This window comes from Pantherophis guttatus, chromosome 4, assembly GCF_059756535.1.
Source record: "Pantherophis guttatus breed Tessera chromosome 4, ASM5975653v1, whole genome shotgun sequence".
Taxonomy (NCBI): Eukaryota; Metazoa; Chordata; class Lepidosauria; order Squamata; family Colubridae; genus Pantherophis; species Pantherophis guttatus.
The window spans coordinates 36,664,793-36,688,188 of record NC_142066.1 but is presented as its reverse complement, the minus strand read 5'-3'; the positions used below and the strand labels follow the sequence as shown (position 1 = coordinate 36,688,188).

Genomic DNA, 23,396 nt, shown 5'->3' with positions numbered 1-23,396 from the left:
CGGTTTTTGCCTCCACTTGTTGCATTTTTGGCCAGTTCCAGGCAGTGAGGGCAGCTGCCACCTCCAATCCATGCCACCTGGAACCAGCCCAAAACACGATGCATGGAGGCCAAAAATGGGGCATGCGATTGGCTGTGGCAATCCCCACAGCCGGGAACAGCTGATTGGTGGTATTCCGGGAGGCCGATCCAACCGCCAATCAGCTGCTCATGCTGAATCAGGCTGCAATAACATGCTGAAGCTGACCAGGCTGTTTGCTGTTTGCTGCAAGGATGCTAGCCAGATGAATATCAGTGGATGCTAGTAGGCAGCGACAGAATTTTTTTTCTTGTTTTCCTCCCCAAAAACTAATGCGTGTCTTATATTCTGGAGCATCTTATACTCCAAAAAATACAGTATCTCTTATCTCTTTCATGTTGTATTAAGTTGTAAGACTTCTAAAAGCTTTTTTGATGTTCTAGTAGAATTAAGCATCATCTTAATTTAATTTCTTGCTTTTTATTTCTTATGGTTATCAAAAGGTTATATGAAATCAGTTCATACAGCTTGTGCACCCTGTCATATGTCTGGTCCTGCCAAAGCCCTTCTAAAGAAAAGAAATATTCTGAGCTAAAGAATCTGAAAACCAACTGTATATAGAAGTTAAGGCATCAGGCTAAAACCCAGAAGACTGAGACTTCTATTCCATCGTAGGAATGTAGCTTTTGGGCCAGTCCCTTTCTCTCAGACCTTGAAAGGAAGCAATGACAAACCCCTTCTGAAAAAAATGTTGCCAAGAAAAATATAGGGTCTTATCCAGGCAGTTGCCAGGGCTTGAGGCTGACTGAAAGGAGCAAAATATCAAAGTTTGTGTGGAAAAGACCATTTCAGGAGGGAAGTGTTATAGCGGACTATCTATTTTGGAAACTCTGAAGCTTTAGCTAGCCATATTATGGACCAATCAATCAATCAGAATAGAATTGGAAGGGACCTTGGAGGTCTTCTAGTCAAACCCTCTGTTCAAGCAGGAGTCCAGTCACTTCTTAAAGCATTAGAGGGACTAGGATTAGATGGAAGCCATTTCATATAGGAAAACACTGTGAAAAAGAACACATTTAAACCTTCTCTGCATTTCACCAGTTTTCCCAAATCACATTATCTCTGATACTGACTTCATTAAACGTAAAGAATTGTTAGTGTGTAGAATGCCACAGTTGCCAAACATCCATATTCAGCATCTGTAAAGTATATTGGCAGTAAGTAGAAGTGCAAGACATTGGATAAGCTTTGCGTCCATCCTAACTATCCCTTTCTACCATATTTTCATGTAAGTAAAAGAAAAGACAGCAAAAATAAAAAATACAGTGAATAGAATTCAAACAATATTAAAAGAATTGTCACAATCTCCAAAGTTTAGAAAGGACACATTTGACATTCTTATTTCTCATGCTATAGATGATTGGATTGAACAAGGGTGGAAGGAGGGCATACAGAACAGTCAATCCAATATCTAAGTAAGATGGAGTATTAGAGGAAGGTCTCAGATAGGCAAAGCATCCACTGAGTAATAACATAGACACTACCGTAAGATGGGGAATACAAGGGGATAAGGCTTTTTGCCTTCCTTTTTCAGAAGGGATTCTTAATACTGTCTTAAAGATTACTGCATAAGATACAACTATAAAAGTAAAACAACCTAGTCCAACAATAATACCAATCACTAGAACTCCAACCTCAAGAAGATTTAAGCCAGAACAGGGTAGTTTTAGCAATTGTGGAATTTCACAGAAAAATTGGTTGATCACATTAGAACAAAAAAGAATGGAAAAGGTGGCAGTGGTATGCAACATTCCATAGAGGAGACCTGTAACCCACACTAGAATTATTATTTCAGTACAGTATTTCAAATTCATCACCATTTCATAGTGCAATGGATGGCAAATGGCAACATACTGATCATATGCCATAACTGTCAGGAGGGATAAATCAGAAGCTTCAAAACAGAGAAAGAAAAAATATTGAGTAACACAACCAAAGTAAGAGATATATCTGGTGTCCATGAGAGAATTTATCATGGATTTTGGCACAATGACTGAAGTAATGCCCAGATCCTGCAGACCCAAATTCATTAAAAAGAAGTACATGGGGCTGTGCAGTCCATGGTCAAAAGCAACTGCAAAGATGATGAGAAGATTTGTTGTTAGAGTAGCCACCTATAACACAAAGAAGAAGAAGAAATGCAAAATCTGCAGATGCCGATTGTTTGAGAATTCCAGAAGCAGAAAGTAAGGCACTTTGGTTTGATTTTCCATGTCTTATTTATGACCAAGCCGGCATAACTGCAAGGAAACAGAGGAGGGAAATTAAGTTAGATAAAATTTTGGTGGTGGAATTTTGATATGTGGTGAGAATAAAAAACATCAAGAAATATAAAGCATGGACAGAATGAACAGGGGATCAGAGCATGCAAAGATAGTGTTGTAGGATGGGGATATTAGAGCACACACTTGTGATTTATTACCCATCTGTACTAAAGAATCAACTATCAACCACACATTTTTTCCTTCTTTCGTCTTTTCAGTTGTGTTATCACATGTAGTGATCAAAAGCATGGCCTAGGAGTAGAATAGGAGTAGAATAAAGTCAGTTGAAATCTATTTTTATCAATGGAAGATTACTTAGAATAATTGGACCCATCATAATGTCTGCACTCCTACAGGATTGTGATAGTGTTGGAAAATTGGAGAATTCTAATGTATGATGCTTTGTGCTTCTAGGAAAAAGGGAATGTAAATCTACCCAATAAATATAAAAACAATTTGCTATATCTCTTACTTTGAAATCTTGAGAACACACATTTCCTTTTTGTATAATCTCTTTGTGTGTGTTTATATAAGTGATGTCAATGATTTTTATCTCCATTTTCCTACCAGATATTAGGCTAAAATAATAGCATAAAAGGCTTTTAAACTAATACATAATTAGATTATTAAACATGTATTTAATAGTGTATTATTAAACAGAAAATGATAGAACGTATTACAACATAACTACTATTTTGATATACCCTTGGTGATAAACGCACAACTATACCACTGTGAAATACATTTAATCAAAGGAGCTCAAGTATTAGCAGAATAAAATAATAAATCCCCTTGTCCAACAATCAGAAGGTAATGAAAACTCAGTTTGTAAAGGCAGTATCCCATCCAATAAAAACCAATGTTTGTAGTAGAGTTTGGAAAGAAAATGAGACACAACCTATTGCACCTTTTTACTCTGACATCTCAGCATTTTTTTTCAACAATGTTGAAGGCCACACAAGCACATTTTCAACAATATTACTTAACTTGTTTAAAAACAGAGAAATAAAAAGAGATTTTACCATGTACAGATAAAGTACAAGATGACTTTGCCATTGTTAATTCACCTATTAGTGATCAGTTCATGCATGATGATTTGGTCCAAATTTCTGCAAATTATAACTGTTTTTTATTGTTTATAATTATGTGGAAAAGTTACTAATGTTAAACATGTAGTTAATTCGTTATTTAAAGTCTACACAAAAATCTTTCCAAATGGTATTCTGTTTCATTATATCTTTAAATATAGTGCCTGAGTTCCAATTTCTGAAAAAAAATACCTATTCTCTTCAAGCAGAAAGTTTTAAAACCAACTCTGAGATATAACACATAAGATATATTGAAATAAACAATGTGTGCCTGAAAAGAGGGAAATAGCCTTTCTGTTAAACTTTCAATATAACTAAAAATTTGTCTCTATATAGGTGATATATTCCATGTTTTCAAGAGTTAAATATCTTACCACTAAGTAAATGCTGTCTCATTATCTGCAGTTGTAGAGATTTCTATTCTGAATTTTATATTAATCTTTCTTTTGTTTCCCTCAAGAGATTTGTACACCAAAATAAAACTGACTTCTGTGTGCTTATTAACATAATTGGTCATAAGAATACAATAGCTATATCTTATTTGCTGATAATTGATAGTTGCAAAATTTATCTCCCCCTCTCCCTTGGCCACTTCATCAGAAGAACCCATTCACAGCTCATCTGGCAAAACACCAAGAAACAATTTTCAGCATTTTTCATATTTCAGCATCCTTTATCATAATTCAACATCTTTTTAATATCTCTAATTTGGTTGGTTTACCAACCGTCTCTATGCAATTCAGGCAATTCAGTAGCTTTGGCTGGGTTGAACAAATAAAAGCCATAACTGGAAAATGCAGAAAAAAATGAACATCCCATTGGAAGGACACAGCATGAAATAGAAAGTACAAGATTCTTATTCTCTTCTAAGTTCATAGAAAGAAAAGCTACAGTATTATTATGTGTGGGCAAGGGTGATCACATTGACAAAGTCAGCACATCAGTATTTTGATATAACTTTTGATACAACACTAAAATCTTACACTTAAATATGAAACGGGTAGAAGGTAGCCTTCCATGGCATTAGAAGTCTACTTTGGTTGACCAGAGAAATTTTGTTTCCTACAAGTGTTGACTACCTCAAGAGTTGCAGTTCCACCAGGTCTTATTGGATTGGCTTTGGTCAACCACATTTTTTCTTGTTGCTATTTTGAATTGAACCTTTACTTTCCTTATTTTTTACAAACCACACTTAAAGAAAAGATGTCTTAACATGGTGTCTGAAGTCAATTGAAAAACAATTCAAAATCAGCAAAACATAAAAATATCAAACTATCTTCAAACTAACTTTCGTCTATATAAATGGGGGAAAGGAAAACACAAACAGGCCTTCAAGTCTATAAAAATAGAATTATGTACTATTGACGAGTTGGTTTCTTGACTGGCCTACCTCAAAAAGATAGGCCAGTCAAAAAAATATCTCACCAAATTCAGAATAAGATTGTGACTTATAGAATAAGTAATCATATGCCATAACTGTAAGGCAATAACTGTTGTATTTGGACAAGTTTAGTGAGATGTTGTAATTTCTCCATATTAAGAAAAATCTTAAAAAATAAAATCCATTCTGAACTAACCTGCTTGTTTTTCTTGCTTGCTTGATGAATAAATGGAGTGGTGAATCTTATCAAAAAAGTTCTTGTTTTCTATGAATTTCTCAAACTTTCAATGTTCATCCCTGTGTGCCACATGGTCAAAGTTAGACTTTGCTATCTCATGACCATAAAATCATGGTGCCTTTATGAAGTCATAGTGCCAGGTTCTAATAAAAACCCTAGTATTATCCTTGAAGCTGGGAGCTTCTACATAGAACCAACTATTGGGGGATGCAAAAATAGGCCACACTTGGGGTATTTCTGCTATTGTTATTAAGGAGCTCCTGGCAGCTTATAAGAAATTTGGATAGCATCTTGTTTTTTATCTTCCGCTTCTAAATCAGTTTCTATGGATTATAAATACAGTAACATCTCTTTATTCATTGTGCATTTATTGTTTCTGGATTCAAAAGGAACAATTGCCTGTGTACTTGATTAGTGCCCTGGCACTTGGCAAAAGACAGGAAGAAATCAGGAGCAGTAAAGGAGATTTTAAAATGAATTGAGCAACACAAACAAAATAAGAAATATGAAATATGGCCATGAGATAGTTTGCTAAAGCCTTGAGAAATGCTTGAAACAAAGCCCAACACAGCCAAATTCATCAGAAAGAAATTTATGGGGTTGTGCAATTAATCATTCAAATTTACTGGAGTGGTGATGAGAAAATTTGCTGTGGCTACTGCCAGATATGCAAAACCTACAGTTGTTCAAATGTTGAGAATCCAGTCAGCAGAAAGAAAAGCACATGTTTGCGTGTTTCATTTATAATAAAGATAAATGATATAAAGTAGAAATGGGAGATTAAAATTAAATACAATATGGGAAGCTCAGCTTAATATATAGAGAAAGTGGAAAGTAAAAGGAAGAGGAGTATTGAAAGGGAAGAAGAGAAATATGATAACAGTGTACAACTTGCACTTTGTTATTTGTATGTATATTTGTATGTATATTGAAGAAAGTATTCTTCAATTCTTCAAACAGATTCTGCCAGTACCATATTATTGAATCCCATGAAATCTTTAGCAAAGGCTATAACCAACTGAGATCAGTCATTGAATAACCACAAAGTATGTTTTGCAAGACATTACCAGACTTCTTTACAACTTTATTATTCAATACCCCAACTAATATTCTCCAAACAAAGGCATACTTTCTTTTTATGTTTCGGAAAAGTTTTTGCCCATATGCATTGATATAAATGCATAAGAAACCTAGTACAGAAGTAACACTGCCAAGTACCCTTGGGCTGAAAGTTCTTTAAAAAGGTAAAGATGAAATGTAATGATGACATGGTGAACTCCATAAATTATTATTTCCTTATTTACACAACATTTAAATCATATTGTTTTTTTATGTAGGAATTAATATGTTGTTATGAATCTAGTTAATAGGTTTTATAATCATGTTTAATGAGTTAATTTGTTTTACATTCCAGCAAACCATAGTTTATTCCACCCTAAACTCTCTAATCATCATTTAGTGTGGTATATGAAACACCATCTCTGGTAATAAAGTAGGTCAAGAAATTTCTTTTATTAGATTTTTCAAGACTTGAACAATCCTATGGAGAAAATATTTATAAACAGATTTTATCATTATCCTTAATAGAATGCTGACTTCTTTCAGCAAACCAAGAGCTCATACAGATGTTTCCAGATGGAATTGGAATTAAAAAGACTCTTAAAGAGTTAGGGGCCTATTCCTTTTTCTCACAGAAAATGGGAATGAGACATTCATTGGTTAGAAAGAAAGAAAGAAAGAAAGAAAGAAAGAAAGAAAGAAAGAAAGAAAGAAAGAAAGAAAGAAAGAAAGAAAGAAAGAAATATAAATTTAAAGAGTTTATTGAGAAAAGCAGAACAAAATAGTCACTCTAATAGTAAAGTGTAATGTTCAAAGGTGTAATAGCAAAGTGTAAAATTCAAAATAGAACTTAAAATGTAGAAGAAAATTTCATATCCCTATAGCTGAAAGCCTCTCACCTTCATCAAAGGAAGTTGTTGATGATACCTTGGTGATTCAATAAGTATACGGCACCTTTCCCAGGTACACTTTTACCAAGCCCCAAAGTACTTGGTGAACCTTCCATTTTGTACACATTCTGCCAACTATTTTGAGGATGGTTTCACAAAATATCACAAAATAGAGATATAGTATTTGGCATGCATTATCAGTAGCTTGGATGGAATTCATTATTTCTCAAGGACATTTCAGTAAGATATCATCCTTGGTGTAGATCTGTCTATCTTCCTTTGTTCCTGTATTGGACCAGGGAACACGTCATATCTCTTTCACTTTGCATCAAATTGTAAGATTTCTGAAATCTTTTTTTATCATTATTATTTTTATCTTCATTATATATCATCCTAATTTAGTTTCTTGAATTTTTCATTTATCTTGGTTACCAATATGTTATATGATACAATATCAGTTCACACACCTTTCTCACCCTGTCAGGTGTTTGATTTTGCTAAAGCATTTCTAAAGGAAAGAAATAATCTTTAGCTTAGTTTAAGCTAAAGATTCTGAAAATCTTTTTGATGCAGAGGTTAAGGATTAAGGGTTAAGAAGTTAAGAGCCGAGGTGGCACAGTGGTTAGAATGCAGTACTGAAGGCTACTTCTGCTGCCTGCCAGCTGCCTGCAATCTCAACAGGCTCAAGGTTGACTCAGCCTTCTATCCTTCTGAGGTTGGTAAAATGAGGACCCAGATTGTTGGGGGCAATAGGCTGACTTTGTAAACTGCTTAGAGAGGGCTGTAAAGCACTGTGAAGCGGTATATAAGTGTAAGTCCTATTGCCATTACTATTCCTAAGGCATTGGGCCAGAAAGCAGGACTTCTATTCCACTTTGGAATGTAGCCAGTAGGTGATTTGGGGCTAGTCCCCCACCTCAGCTCTTAAAGGAACCAATAGCAAACCTCTTCTGAAAAACGTTGCACAGAAAACTATAGAGAATTGTCCAGGCAGTCACTCGCAGTTGAGGCTGACTGAGAGATAAAATTTAGGGAATAAATGACCAATTAAGGAGGGAAATGTTATTTAGAGCCATGTTCTTTTGGAAAAGCTTTAACTAGCTATATTATGGGCCAGCATTAGAAGGAATATGTTTTATACAAGAAAGAAAGGGAAAACTAGGTCACAGCTTTTAAAACTTCTCTAGATTTAAAATATTTCCTCCATTCACATTATATTCTGATCCTCACTTCACAACATCAGGAATTGTCAGTCTGTGGCATGCCAGAGCCATCAAACATCCATATTTATCATCTGTAGAGTGCGTTGACAGTAATTTAGGATGCAGGACATTTACTAAGGAACATATGGAGTTCTATGGTTCTTCTGATTGAGATTTTGGATTTGCCTCCATCACAATTATCCCTTTCTACCCTAATCCTTTATTCATAGAAGTAAAAGGAAAGCCAGAAAATGCAAAATTGTGGTGAACAAAATATAAATAACATTAAAAGAATTTGTCAAAATCTCCACAGTTGAGAAAGGACACATTTGATATTTTTATTTCGCATGCTATAGATGATTGGATTGAACAAGGGTGGAAGGATGGAATATAGAGCAGTCAACCCAAAATCTAAGTAAGATGGCGTGGGAGAGGAAGGTCGCAGGTAGGCAATGGATCCACTTAGTAATAACATAGACACTACTGTAAGATGGGGAATACAAGTGGATAAGGCTTTTTGCCTACCTTGATCAGAAGGGATTCTTAATACTACCTTGAAGATCACTGTGTAAGATACAATTATAAAAGTAAAACAACCTATTCCAACAATAATACTGGCCAAAATAATTCCAACCTCAAGTACATTTAAACCAGAGCAGGATAGTTTTAGCAACTGTGGAGTTTCACAAAAGAATTGGTTGACAACATTAGAACAAAACAGAATGGAAAAACTGCCAATGGTATGCAACATTCCATACAGAAAACCAGCAAACCACACTAGAATTATTATTTCAGTGCAGGCTTTCCAATTCATCACCGTTTCATAGTGCAATGGATTGCAAATGGCAACATACCGATCATATGCCATGGCTGTCAGGAGGGATAAATCAGAAGCTTCAAAAGAAAGAAAGAGAAAGATTTGAGTAACACAACCAACGTAAGAGATGTGTCTAGTGTCCATGAGAGAATTTATCATAGATTTGGGAACAATGACTGAAACAATGCCCAGGTCCTGCAGACTCAAATTCATTAAAAAGAAGTACATGGGGCTATGCAGTCGATGATCAAAAGCTACTGCAGAGATGATGAGAAGATTTGCTGTTACAGTAGCCAGATATAACACAAAGAAGAAGAAGAAATGCAAAAGCTGAAGATGTCGATTTTTTGAGAATTCCAGGAGCAAGAAATAAGACACTGTGGTTTGATTCTCCATTTGTCATTTAAGAGAAAGCTGCAGGGCATAACTGCAAGAAAGCAGAAGGGGGAGTTGAAGTTAGATACATTTCGGTTAGTGGCAATTTGATATACGGTGAGAAGAGAAAACAAAAAGAATAATAAAGCATCGACCAGATGAACAGAGGATTATATATATAGTTAGCAGAGAGTACATTCAGTCAATTTCTACCCATCAAAAAATCCACTCAAGGACCAGATGCAAATCTGACATTTTTCCTTCTTTCCTCCTTTTAGTTCTATTACCTCCTGTACCGATCAAAAGGATTGCCTAGGTTTAAAAAACCCTATTCAAATCCATTTTCAACGGTGGAAGATTATTGGAAATATTTGATATGGTCACAATCCCTTACTTCTGGTAAAGGATTATGATAGTGTTGCAAAATTGTGGGATATGCTACATAGAGTGCTTTGTGCTTCTGATAGAAAGGAACTGTAAATCTAGTATAGAAACATAAAAACAAACTCTTACATTTTTCACGCCGTATGTCTCTGTATTTCTGTTTTATGTGGCAAATAGATGGATTTTTTTTCTCCTCCTCTCTTTTACCCTAACAGCTTTTAGACGAAACAAAAGAAACACAAAATGCCTTTAAACTAATACATAAATACTAGTTTCTAAACATGTATTTAATGGTATATAATTAAAAGAAAGGGGGATAGAACTTTACTTAGAACATAATTTTACAGACCCCTCGTATCCTGAATATAAATTGTTACAACTCCTACCCTCAAAATGAAGCTATAGAGCACTGCACACGAAGACAACTAGACACAAGAATAGTTTTTTCCTGAATGCCATCACTCTGTTAAACAAATAATTTTCTCAACACTGTCAAACTATTCACTAAGGCTGCATTACTATTACTATTAATTTTCTCACTGTTTCTATCACCCATCTCCTCCCACTTATGACTGCATGACTGTAACTTTGCTCCTTGTTTCCATATGCTTTTGATGGATATTGATTGTTTCCTGATTGCTTATTTGTACCCTATGACTATCATTAAGTAAGGTAAGCATTGTACCTTATGATTCTTGACGAATGTATCTTTTCTTTTATGTACACTGACATCATATGCACTAAGACCAATTCCTTGGTTGTCCAATAACACTTGGCCAATAAAGAATTTTTTTCTAACTGCTATTTTAATTTGCTTTCATTGGTATTATATACACTATTATCCTACTTCTAAAATATATTTAATCAAAAGAAATATATTTAATCAAAAGAAATAAGATATTAGCAGGACAAATTAATCCCCTTCTCCAACTATCAGATGGAAATGAAAGCTCAGTTTTTTAAAAAAGCAGTCTCTCTTTCAATACACATCTATATTCTCTCCATGAGAATGATGGAGAGAATGACACAGAATGCTAAACAACCTATTATGGTCTGAAATCTGATATATCACCATTTTTAAAAATGTGAACCTATATTTTCAATGGTAATACTAAAATATTTAAAAAGAAACAAAAAAAAAAATAAAAATGATAAGACATTTAGAAATATTACCATCCATTTCTTTTATCCATATCCATGGAAATTGTGAAATGACTTTTTGCATGACAATTTGTCCATTGGTGAACAGTTTGCCCATTCAATTTCATTTCAAAATTCATTTACATTCTGAAGATGTGGTCTAATTATTTTGCAAAATATAGAGTAAAAGGTCCCATTAATACAAATATAGAAATCTCTCCAGATTAGATTCTGATTCATAACAACTTCAGAATTTCTGTATGAGGTTCCTATTTTTAATAAATAATGTTAAAAATTGTGCTTCCTAAAAAGCTTTTCTATTATATCAGAACATTACCTTATGCAATCATTTGATTCAATTATCTTCCTTATGGAAGAGTCATAAAGCTAAACCTGTTATTACACACAAAATATATTGAAATACTGTAAATATCAATTTTCTCCTTTTCTGTTAAATTTTCAACTAATAAGTGGTTTATTTGTCTCTGTAGATTATATATTCTATGCTTTAAGAGAGTGTTAAATATCTTACCACTAAGTCAATGCTGTCCCACTAATTTTCATGTAGTGAAACATCTACAGTATCTGCAAAGACTTCTATTCCAAATGTTTATTAATAGCTGTTTTGTTTCCCTCAAGAGACTTGTACACTAAGGTGAAACTGACTTCTGCAAGCTTCTTAACATAGTTAGCAAACAAAAATAAAACTGATTTCTCCATGCTTATTAATGTAATTGTTCATTAAGAACATAAGGACCAGTTATAATATTGCATAATAATATCTGAGCTTGTTAACAGAATTGGGGCAGTGCAAATTCTGCGAGGAAAAACATGAATCATGTGAAAAGAGTGATGAACTATGTTTCATCACTTGTGATTTTCTTTCACCTCCAACTTTTAAAACAATCTGTCCTCTATTCTGCATGGCACATATGGGGGAAAAGTTTGAAATAGATAAGCCCACATCATTAATGCAAGGGTGAAAATTTTAACTCCTTCTGCAAATCAAAAAGGGGGAAAGAAGGAAAGAGATGTCAGGAAACCCATAGAAACCTAGTGGAATGCCAATGGTTAAACAATAAAATCCAAAAACCAGGGACATTTGTATGGGTATCAAAAAAAGGAAGATAATTATTGCACTCCAATTGTATTTCAATCCACATTTCTTTGAAGAGTGCATTTGACTGCCTGATCAGCCTGCAGATACATACCTAAAACAATTCTCATAGAATGTGATGCAATATAAGCCAACAGATTCTTCTAAAATAGCTATAATAGATTACATAATACAGTAAATCCACAGAATTTGGTAAAAAGACTCACTGAACAAGATACACAGCGCATAAGATGTAGAAAGAGAGTTATACATATACTTGAATTAGACAATAAGTGCATCCTCAGTTTTATGTAGAAATATTTCCTTGCAGTAAAATTGATAAGAGTTGATAATTGCAGAATTTATTTATTTCCCCGTGGCCTCTACAACTTCCCTAGAAGAGACCATCCACATTCCATTAGGCCAAACATCAAGAAACAAAGTTCAGCATTTTTCATATTTCAGGATATGAAATATTAAGAAGCATGCACAGTATGAATATATCTAGGGGCAGATTAGTAGGATGATCCCTTTCTGCATTTGGCAATTCAGTAGCTTTGGCTGGCTTGAAAGAATCAAAGTCATAGCTGGAAAATTAAGGAAAGAATGTACATCCCATTGGGAGGCACAGCAATGTTATAGAAAGTTTAAGATTCTGATACTCTTCTCAGTTAGTAGAAAAAAGGCTACACTTATTATTTCACAAGGATGATCGCAAGAATGGTTACATTGACAAAATCAGTTCATCAATATTTTGATGCCGCTCAATTGGTTAAGATATACACTAAAGTCTTTTATTTATATATGAAAAGGGTAGAAAATAGCCTTTTATGGCCCTGCGTGTCACAGAAGTCTTGATTATCTCAAGAGTGTTTCAGCTCCATCAGGTTTTATTGGTTCTGGTCAACCTCATTTCTTCCTTGTTGCCATTTTGGATTGAACCTTTATCTTGCTCATGTTTTACAAACCGTGCTTAAGCACAGGATGCCTTAACAGGATGCCTGAAAACAGTTGAAAAACTATGCAGCAACAATATCAAAAATGACCTTGACGCCGAAGAAATGAGGAAAACATTTTTTAAAAAAATCAAACTGTCTCATGCTGTCTCTCTCTTCTGTATAAAAAGAGGAGAACGGAAAACACAACCAGGCTTTCAAGGGTATAAAAGTATAATTCCAGATAAACTTGAGGAGTTGGTTTCTTGACTATCCTTCATCAAAATGGGACATCTGCTCAAATTCAGAATAAGATTTTTGTGTTACAGAATGGCTATTCATATGCTATAACTTTGAGGCAGAGTAGTGGCAGTGAAAATGACCATTGTATTAGGATAAGTTTAGTGATGCATTTGGATTTCTCCACATTAAGAAAAGTCTAAAAGTTTAGAGTCCTTTCAAGCTAACCTACTCATTTTTCCTTGTACTTGCTGAGTAAAGGGGATGGGGAATCTTCACATAGCTTCAAAGCAGGGGTGAAATCCAGCAGGTTCTGACAGCTTCTGGTGAACCAGTAGTGGAAATTTTGAGTAGTTCAGAGAACCAGCAAATATCACCTCTGGCTCGCCCCAGAGTGGGGTGGGAATGGAGATTTTGCAGTATCCTATCCCCAGGAGTGGGGAGGGAATGGGGATTTTGCAGTATCCTTCCCCTGGAGTGGGATAGGAATGGAGATTTTGCAGTATCTTTCCCCTGGAGTGGGGTGGGAATGCAGATTTTGCCATACCCACCAAGCCATGCCCACAGAACCGGTAGTAAAAAAAAAAATTGAAAATCACCAGTGCTTCAAAGCTCTTCATATCTGTAAAAGCCTCAGATTTTTGGTTCTCATCCAGGAGTCCTGGACATCCTCAGATGAAACTAGCATTAAAATGACTCTTGAAGGGTATGGGCTCATTCCTATATGCCACACAAAAATATGAAGATGAGGTACATGGATTACAAAGTGATGCCCACACAAATTAAGAAAAAGTTGAAAGAGTTTATTGAATAAAGCAGTAGTAAGTAATAACTACAACTGCAGAGTATACTATAAACAGGAAATTACACAAATAAGGCACATAAACAAGAAAAGAACCATCAATACAGACAGTGGTGGGATTCAAATAATTTAACAACTGATTCACCTAGGGTCAGGTTGGCTGCCGTGGGAGGCATGGCCCATCCCCATCCTCCAGCTCCACTGCACATGTGAGATGAGCCTCCCATGATGGCCAATTTGACCCTCGGCAAATTAGTTGTTAAATTTCCACTCTTTGCCGAAAAGCTGTTTCCGAGGGTACTTGTCTGCACATTGGTCTTGTGGCTGTCTCAGCCATCTGGATGTGGCTCCTTTAAGAGGCGAGACTTCTGAAGAATGAGGAGGGGGGTTACCATAGAGACACGGAGTTGATGCTCCCAAGAGCTTGTGCAGGAAGGTGAAGAATTGGGGGAAGTGTAGGGAGGATTGGAACTGCATACAGGGAATGTTGGTCAGTCTGCGGGCAAAAGTGAGAGGGCGAGCAATTAAGTTGGCAGCATGATTGAATCTGGCTCCAATGTAGCAGAGAGAGCAGAGTTAGTGGGCCAGGCAAATTATTCCCACTTCTCAATTCACTATCAAAGTGAATCCTGGGTGCTGTACTGCAATGGAGAAATGGGCAATGGAGTGGCCAGCATGAGGGAAGGAAGAGAAGCAGGGAGAAGAAAGAGGGAAAGTGGCCTTCTCCTTCCCTTGCACCAGCTGCTCTGTTGCCCATTTCTCCATTGCATCGCAGCACCCAGGATCTACTTTGATAGCAAGGGTGGGTAATTTAACAACTGGTTCACGTGAACTGGTGCAAACCAGCTGAATCCCACCACTGAATACAGGTGCATCAATGTAGAAAAAAAAATTATATCCTTTTAATTTAAAGGTCCTCATTCTCAAAGGAAGCTATTGATATTGCCTAGGTCAGTGATGGCTAACCTTTTTGCCATTGCATGCCAGGAGTGGGGGGCTGGGGGGGTGCATGCACGCATGTGCCCACATCCATAATCCCCCCCCATGCATGCGCGCGTGCCCCCAACACTCCCCCCCTGTTCCTGACACGTGATGGCCCAGTAGGCACATTTTTCTTTCTCACCTAACTCCAGAGCCTCTCTAGGAGTCTGGGGTGGGCGAAAATGACCTTCCCCACCACCACCCCCGGAAGGCTCTCTGGAGGCCAGAAACGGCCCATTTGCCAACTTGTGGTGGGCCTAGAAGGCCTGAAAATTAGTTGGCCAGTGTGCACATGTGCGCCAGAGCTGAGCTCATGTGCCCACCTGTGGCACGCGTGCCATAGGTTCGGCATCACAGGTCTAGGTGATACCACTAAGCATATGGCACCTTCCAAAATATATTTATATTGAGCCATTATTTGGTGAATCTTCATTTAAGTATAGATGTTATATACATTTAACTAAAATAAATCTTTAAAAAGTATTTGACAGATGGTGGCATAGATAACACAAATCTGGATAAAGCTTTTGGTATATCTTTTCATGAGCTTGGATGAAATCCTTCTCGGGCATATTTCAATAAAATATCATCCTGATGTAAATTTATTTATATTCTTTTTTCGGGTGTTATACAATAAACCATGTCTTATCTTTTCCAATTTGTATCAATTTAGTGTTCCTGAAAGCTTATATGATGTTCTATTACAATTTTGAATTACAGATCTTGCGTTTTCATTTCTGTAGGTTCTCAAAAAGTTATGGTAGTTAGTACCAGTTTATTCATCCTGCCCATCCTGTTCTCATTTTCTCAAAGGAGTTCTAAGGGAAAAAAAGAATGCTCCAATGCATGTGTGAAAAATATATGGAGTTAAATGAACCAAGGTTAAAACTAGGAGACAGTGAAATCTACTCCTGTGGTAGGAATGAAATGGGTGACTTTAAGCCAGTCACTTACCAAGAAAAAATACAGATACTTGTCCAGGCAGATGCTATGAATTAAGGCTGATTTAAAGGTACAAAATATCAAAAGAAAGATAAATCTGGAGCAGCTAAAGCTTTCATTTGTCATATTATGTGCAAGCAATGAAGGGGAAGCCATTTTATATGGGAAATCACAAGGAGAAAAAAAAACTCTTTTCCATTAAACTTCTTTTCCACAATCGCATTACTCCTCAATACTCACTTCATCAAATATCAAGGAGAGTCAACCTGTGATATGCCAGAATCATCCACATTTAGCACCCCAAAAGTGTATTAATAATTAGAGATGCAGAATATTTGCCGAGTAACTTTTTGAGTTCTACCATTCTTCAGGACTAAAAGAAGAGTCTTCCTTTCTAACTTTTCTTTTCCTTCTCTGAATAAAGAATAAGACAGGAGAATGGAAAACTCTGGTGAACAGAATACAAGAGAAATTTTCAAATCTTCACAATTTAGAAAGGACACATTTGCTATTCTTATTTCTCCTGTTACAGATAATAGGATTGAATAGGATAATAGGATTGAATAGGAGTGGAAGAAGGAAGTACAGAACAGTCAACCCAAAATCTAAGAAAATAGAGTGTTATGAAATTGACTTCTTGCTTTTTCATATTGGTTTTACCACAGAACTTCTAAAAAAAAGTGAAAAAAGTACAAGGATTAAAAAGTAGTCCAAAATGTTTTAAGGAGCATACAGATTAAGACACAAGGATAAGAAGATGCCTAGAGGCAGATTGTAGGATAGCTGACTCTTTTTCTGTATCTGACAATTCTGCAGCTTTGACTGGGATAAATGGAAAAATACCTAAATAATGAAGAAAAACTTAACAGACCAGTGGAAGGGGTGAGGACGTATTGGGAAACAGAAGATATATATACTATGCTAATCTAGGCGAGAGACTGGCTGAGTTAGGGGGAGTAATCAAATTAGTTTGGAATCCCTATGTTGGTATAAGAAGGCAAAGTCTGACATCCCTCCCCCCCCTTTGAATGCTGTTGGGCCTTATCTACTCTCAGCCAGGTGCCAACCCTCAATCTGAGAAGATTCCTTTCTATAGACTTGACCAATAAAACAGCTAATTGACATGTTGATGTTTGGGTATGGTTATTATTCCTGATAGCTAAGCACATAGAAACAAAAACAGCAGAGTCAATAGGCAAGAGTGATCACATTGATAACATCAGTGCAGCAGTATTATGAGGCAAGCACCATCCCTGATACATAATTTATGGATAGACAGTATACCACCAGATGGATTTGTAACTGGCTGACAAACCATACTCAATGTGTGGTCCCCAATGGAGCTACAAATACATGGAGAGAAGTAAGTAGTGGAGTACTCCAGGGTTCAATTTTAGGCCTAGTACTCTCAATATTTTCATAAATGATGTAGATTAAAAAATAGAAGGGGAATTTATCAAATTTGCAGAGGACACCAAGCTGGCAGGAATGACCAACACCCCAGTAGATAGCCTCAAAATCCAAAAGGATCTTGACAGAGTTGAACACTAGGCCCTATCTAACAAAATGAAATCCATTATAGATAACAGTAACTCTCACTTAGGCAAGAAAAGCCAACTGTACAGATATAGGCTAGTCAAACTTGGGTCCCTTGGGTCCCTTCCAAATCTGTTATTCTATGAAATTCTATATACATTAAAATTTCCCATTTAAACATAAAAGGCAGAGGTGAATTCTACTTACCTTCCCTAAGTGTGCGCATGTGTCACGTGTGATTTTGGACCCTCTGAGCATGCACAAAGCCTTCTGCGCATGTGCAGAGGGTCAAAAACATGTTACTTCCTGGTTAAAACCAGGAAGTAACAACATCTAGGTGGGTGGGCAGAGCCTCATGCTGTTACTGCTACCGGTTCTCTGAACCACCCGCCACCACCACTACTGGTTCGCCCAAATCAGTGTGAACCGGTACCATTTCATCCCCCCCTGATGAAAGGGTTAGAAGCCAGCATTTGAAAGCACTGCAAGTCTCCTTTCATTGGATGGGTGTTTTTGATTTCCTGGAACTCTTGATGACGTCAGGAAGATTTAGTTACCCATTTCTTATTGGCTCTGGGCAACCTCATTTTATCCTTGCTGGTATTTTATCTTGTTCTTACTTTATAAGCCATGCTTAAATGCAGCAACATTTTAATTTTCTAAAAGTATAATTCCAGTTAAATTTAAGGAGTTGGTTTCTTGACTGGCCTATCCAAAAACTGACACCTGCTCAAATTCAGAATAAGATAGTACACAGTTGTTGTAGTATTAGTAGCATTTCATCACAAAGGGTCATTATCAAACCTACAATGTCATTTTCCCCAGTATATTTCCCAAGCCTATGGAATTCCAGACCTACCAAACATCCATATTAAGCAGCGGTAAACTAAATTGATATTAATTAGGGATGCAAGATTTTTGCAAATAACATCTTCAGTTCTATGGTTCTCCTATTTCAGAGGTTGGATTTGCCTCCATTCCAATTATCCATTTCTACCTTTATTACTTTATTAAGAGAAGGAAAGAATGAAAAAAATATATAAATATAAATAACATTAAAAGAATTCATTAAAACCTCCAAAGTTGAGAAAGGACACTTTTCATATTCTTATTTCTCATGCTATAGATGATTGGATTGAGCAAGGGTGGAAGGAGGGAATACAAAACAGTCAACCCAAAGTCTAAGTAAGATGGAGTGTTAGATGAAGGTCTCAGATAGGTAATACATCCACTTAATAATAACATAGACACTACCGTAAGATGGGGAATACAAGTGGATAAGGCTTTTTGCCTTCCTTTTTCAGAAGGGATTCTTAATGCTGTCTTGAAGATCACTGCATAAGATACAAGTATAAAAGTAAAACAACCTATGCCAGCAATGATACTGGCCACAAGAATTCCAACCTCAAGTAGATTTATGCCAGAGCAGGATAGTTTTAGCAAATGTGGAATTTCACAAAAGAATTGATTGATCACATTAGAACAAAAAATGATGGAAAAAGTGCCAGTGGTATGCAACATTCCATAGAGGAGACCTGTAACCCAAACTAGAATTATTATTTCAGTACAGTATTTCCAGTTCATCACCATCTCATAATGCAATGGATGGCAAATGGCAACATACCGATCATATGCCATAACTGTCAGGAGGGATAAATCAGAAGCTTCAAAGGAGAGAAAGAGGAAGTATTGAGTAACACAACCAAAGTAAGAGATGTTTCTGGTGTCCATGAGAGAATTTATCATGGATTTGGGCACAATAATTGAAACAATACCCAAGTCCTGCATAGCCAAGTTCATGAGAAAGAAGTACATGGGACTGTGCAGGCGATGATCGAAAACTATTGCAAAGATGATGAGAAGATTTGTTGTTACAGTTGCCAGATATAGCACAAAGAAGAAGAAGAAATGCAAAATCTGCAGATGCCGATTTTTTGAGAATTCTAGAAGCAGAAAGTAAGGCACTGTGGTTTGGTTCTCCATATTGTATTTATGACAAAACTGGCATAACTGCAATGAAAGAAAGAGGGAAATTCAGTTAGATAAAATTTTGGAGGTGGCAGTTTTATATGTGGTGAGAATAGAAAACATCAAGAAACATAAAGCATGGAGATAATCAACAGAGGTTCAGAACACAGAAAAGAGGGATATAGGATAGGGGTATTAAAATACACTGTTTCCCATTTTTACCCATCTGCACTACATGACTGATTACTAACCTCACATTTTTCCTTCTTTCCTCTTTTCAGTTGTGTTATCTCATGTAATGATCAAAACAGTTGCTAGAACAAAGTTGGTTTAGGTCTATTTTTATCAATGGAAGATTACTTAGAATAATTGGATAATGATAATTATCCGTGATAATGCATTCCTATAGGATTGTGACTGTGTTGGAAAATTGGAGAATTCTAATGTATGATGCTTTGTGCGTCTAGGAAAAAGGGAATATAAATCTACCCAATAAATATAAAAATAATTTGCTACATCTCTTACTTGGAAATCTTGAGAACACACATTTCCTTGTTGTATAATCTCTCTGTGTGTGTTTATGTAAGTGATGGCAATGCTTTTGTCTCAATTTTCCTATCAGATATTAAGCTAAAATAATAGCATAAAAAGCTTTTAAACTAATACATAAATAGAAGATTATTAAACATTTATTTAACAGCATATTATTAAATGATAGAACTTAAGTAACAACCTAACTGCTGTTTTGATATTCACTTGGTGATAAATGCACAATTATAGTTAAATACATTTAATCAAAGGACATCAAATATCAGCAGAATAAATTAATAAATCCCCTTATACAACAATCAGAATTAAATGAAAACTCAGTTTGAAAAGACAATATCCCATCCAATACAAAACAAAAATGTTTATAGGACAGTTTGGACAGAAAATGAGACCCAACCTATTGAATCTTTGTACTCTGATATCTCAGCATTTTATTTTTTCAACAATGTCAAAAACCATGTTAGCACATATTCAACAATAACACTTAAATTATTTAAAAACAGAGAAATAAAAACATATTTTACCATGTATTTCTTTTTTTCATATACAGTACAGATACAGTATGAGATGACTTTGCCATTGCTTATTCACCTATTAATTATCAGTTCATGCATAATGATTTGGTTCAAATTTCTGCAAATTATAACTGTTTTTATTGTTTATAATTATGTAGAAAAAATACCAATGTTAAATATGTAGTTAATTCATTATTTAAATTCTACATAAAAATCTTTCCAAATGGTATTCTGTTTCATTATACCTTTAAATATAGTGCCTGATTTCCAATTTCTGAAAAAAATACCATAAAGTTACCTTTGTTCTCTTCCCCCAAATTGCCTAACTTCTTATTCTAATATATCAGAAAACTCTCTTATGCAATTATTTACTTAAATTCTCTTCCAGCAGAAAGTTATAAAACCAACTCTGAGATATAACACATAAGATATATTGAAATAAACAACAATGTGTGCCAGAAAATGGGGAAATAGCCTTTCTGTTAAACTTTCAATATAATTTGTCTCTATAAATTTGTCTCTATATAGATGATATATTCCATGCTTTTAAGAGTTAGATATCTTACCACTAAGTAAATGCTGTCTCATTATCTGCAGTTGTAGAGATTTCTATTCTGAATTTTATATTAATCTTTCTTTTGTTTCCCTCAAGAGATTTGTACACCAAAATAAAACTGACTTCTGTGTGCTTATTAACATAATTGGTCATAAGAATACAATAGCTATATCTTACTTGCTGATTATTTATAGTTGCAAAATTTATCTCCCCTCCCCCTTGGCCACTTCACCAGAAGAACCCATCCACAGCTCATCTGGCACAACACCAAGAAAAAAATTTCAGCATTTTTCATATTTCAGCATCCTTTATCATAATTCAACATCTTTTTAATATCTCTGATTTGGTTGGTTTACCAACCGTCTCTATGCAATTCAGGCAATTTAGTAGCTTTTGCTGGGTTGAACAAATAAAAGTCATAACTGGAAAATGCAGAAAAAAATGAACATCCCATTGGAAGGACACAGCATGTAATAGAAAGTACAAGATTCTTATTCTCTTCTAAGTTCACAGAAAGAAAAGCTACGGTATTATTATGTGCGGGCAAGGGTGATCACATTGACAAAGTCAGCACATCAGTATTTTGATATAACTTTTGATACAACACTAAAATCTTACGCTTAAATATGTAAGGGGTAGAAGATAGCCTTCCATGGCACTGCAAGTCTACTTTTGTTAGCCAAATAAATTTTGTTTCCTACAAGTCTTGATTCTTGACCTTTATTTTGCTTATATTTTACAAACCACATTTAAAGAAAAGATGTCTTAACATGGTACCTGAAGTCAATTGAAAAACTATGCACCATCAATGACAGAAGTAATCCCTACAGCCAGTAAATGAGCAAAGCATAAAAATATCAAACTATATTCAAGCTAACTCTCGTCTATATAAAAAGGAGGGAAAGGAAAACACAATCAGGCTTTCAAGACTATAAAAGTAGAATTCTAACCTATTGAGGAGTTGGTTTCTTGACTGGCCTACCTCAAAAAGGGGATATCTCACCAAATTCAGAATAAGATTGTGATTTAAGTAAGTAATTGTGGTTTAAGTAATAGCATAAGTAATCATATGCCACAACTGTAAGGCAATAACTGTTGTATTTGGACAAGTTTAGTGAGGTATTGTAATTTCTCCATATTAAGAAAAATCTTAAAAATTAAAATCCATTCTGAACTAACCTGCTTGTTTTTCTTGCTTGCTTGATGAATAAATGGAGTGGTGAATCTTATCAAAACTCTAAAGTTCTTGTTTTCTGTAGATTTCTCAAACTTTCAGTGTTCATCCCTGTGTGCCACATGGTCAAAGTTAGACTTTGTTATCTCATGATCATAAAATCATGGTGCCTTTATGAAGTCATAATGCCAGGTTCTAATAAAAACCCTAGTATTATCCTTGAAGCTGGGAGCTTCTACATATAACAAACTATTGGGGGATGCAAAAATAGGCCACACTTGGGGTATTTCTGCTATTGTTATTAAGGAGCTCCTGGCAGCTTATAAGAAATTTGGGTAGCATCTTTTTATCTTACACTTCTAAATCAGTTTCCATGGATTATAAATACAGTAACATCTCTATTCATTGTGCACTTATTGTTTCTGGATTCAAAAGGAACAATTGCCTGTGTACTTGATTAGTGCCCTGGCACTTGGCAAAAGACAGGAAGAAATCAGGAGCAGTAAAGGAGATTTTAAAATGAATTAGCAACACAAACAAAGTAAGAAATATGAAATATGGCCATGAGATAGTTTGCTAAAGCCTTGAGAAATGCTTGAAACAAAGCCCAACACAGCCAAATTCATCAGAAAGAAATTTATGGGGTTGTGCAATTAATCATTCAAATTTACTGGAGTGGTGATGAGAAAATTTGCTGTGGCTACTGCCAGATATGCAAAACTTACAGTTGTTCAAGTATTGAGAATCTAGTCAGCCGAAAGAAAAGCACTTGTTTACGTGTTTCATTTATAATAAAGATAAATGATATAAAGTAGAAATGGGAGATTAAAATTAAATACAATATGGGAAGCTCAGCTTGATATATAGAGAAAGTGAAAAGTAAAAGGAAGAGGAGTATTGAAAGGGAAGAAGAGAAATACGATAACAGTGTACAACTTGCACTTTGTTATTTGTATGTATATTTGTATGTATATTGAATAAAGTATTCTTCAATTCTTCAAACAGATTCTACCAGTACCATATTATTCAATCCCATGAAATCTTCAGCAAAGGCTATAACCAACTGAGATCAGTCATCGAATAACCACAAACTATGTTTTGCAGGACATTACCAGACTTCTTTACAACTTTATTATTCAATACCCCAACTAATATTCTCCAAACAAAGGCATATTTTCTTTTTTTG

At 35.4% G+C, this 23,396-nt stretch overlaps 3 protein-coding genes across 5 annotated transcripts; all 3 read right to left on the bottom strand.

Annotated features, from left to right (window-relative positions):
• Positions 1 to 1,376: 1,376 nt before the first annotated feature.
• Positions 1,377 to 22,333, bottom strand: LOC117668876 (olfactory receptor 14A2-like). Of its 2 annotated transcripts, XM_087891955.1 has the most exons (3): positions 22,216 to 22,333; positions 9,906 to 9,991; positions 1,377 to 2,318 (listed from the first exon to the last, which is right to left on the bottom strand). In XM_087891955.1, the coding sequence occupies exon 3, from the start codon at positions 2,121 to 2,123 to the stop codon at positions 1,377 to 1,379; it is 747 nt and encodes a 248-aa protein (XP_087748081.1). In that variant the 5' UTR covers positions 2,124 to 2,318; positions 9,906 to 9,991; positions 22,216 to 22,333. The 2 variants fall into 2 exon arrangements, with proteins under 2 accessions (XP_087748081.1, XP_060549653.2); XM_060693670.2 differs by lacking the exons at positions 9,906 to 9,991; positions 22,216 to 22,333 and having other exon boundaries at positions 1,377 to 1,961.
• On the bottom strand, positions 7,368 to 9,425 carry LOC117669005 (olfactory receptor 14A16-like). The gene has a single exon (XM_034423095.2). The coding sequence runs from the start codon at positions 9,411 to 9,413 to the stop codon at positions 8,499 to 8,501; it is 915 nt and encodes a 304-aa protein (XP_034278986.2). The 5' UTR covers positions 9,414 to 9,425; the 3' UTR covers positions 7,368 to 8,498.
• Positions 18,517 to 21,693, bottom strand: LOC117668877 (olfactory receptor 14A16-like). 2 transcript variants are annotated; one of them, XM_087894511.1, is made up of 2 exons: positions 21,684 to 21,693; positions 18,517 to 19,436 (listed from the first exon to the last, which is right to left on the bottom strand). In XM_087894511.1, exons 1-2 carry the CDS (start codon positions 21,688 to 21,690, stop codon positions 18,517 to 18,519), a joined length of 927 nt encoding a protein of 308 aa, XP_087750637.1. In that variant the 5' UTR covers positions 21,691 to 21,693. The 2 variants fall into 2 exon arrangements, with proteins under 2 accessions (XP_087750637.1, XP_034278822.1); XM_034422931.1 differs by lacking the exon at positions 21,684 to 21,693 and having other exon boundaries at positions 18,517 to 19,431.
• Positions 22,334 to 23,396: the final 1,063 nt, after the last annotated feature.

Bases quoted from the DNA above. Each gene is read 5' to 3' on its own strand.
- LOC117669005 (XM_034423095.2), bottom strand. From the start codon at position 9,413: ATGGAGAATCAAACCACAGTGTCTTATTTCTTGCTCCTGGAATTCTCA.
- LOC117668876 (XM_087891955.1), bottom strand. From the start codon at position 2,123: ATGTACTTCTTTTTAATGAATTTGGGTCTGCAGGATCTGGGCATTACT.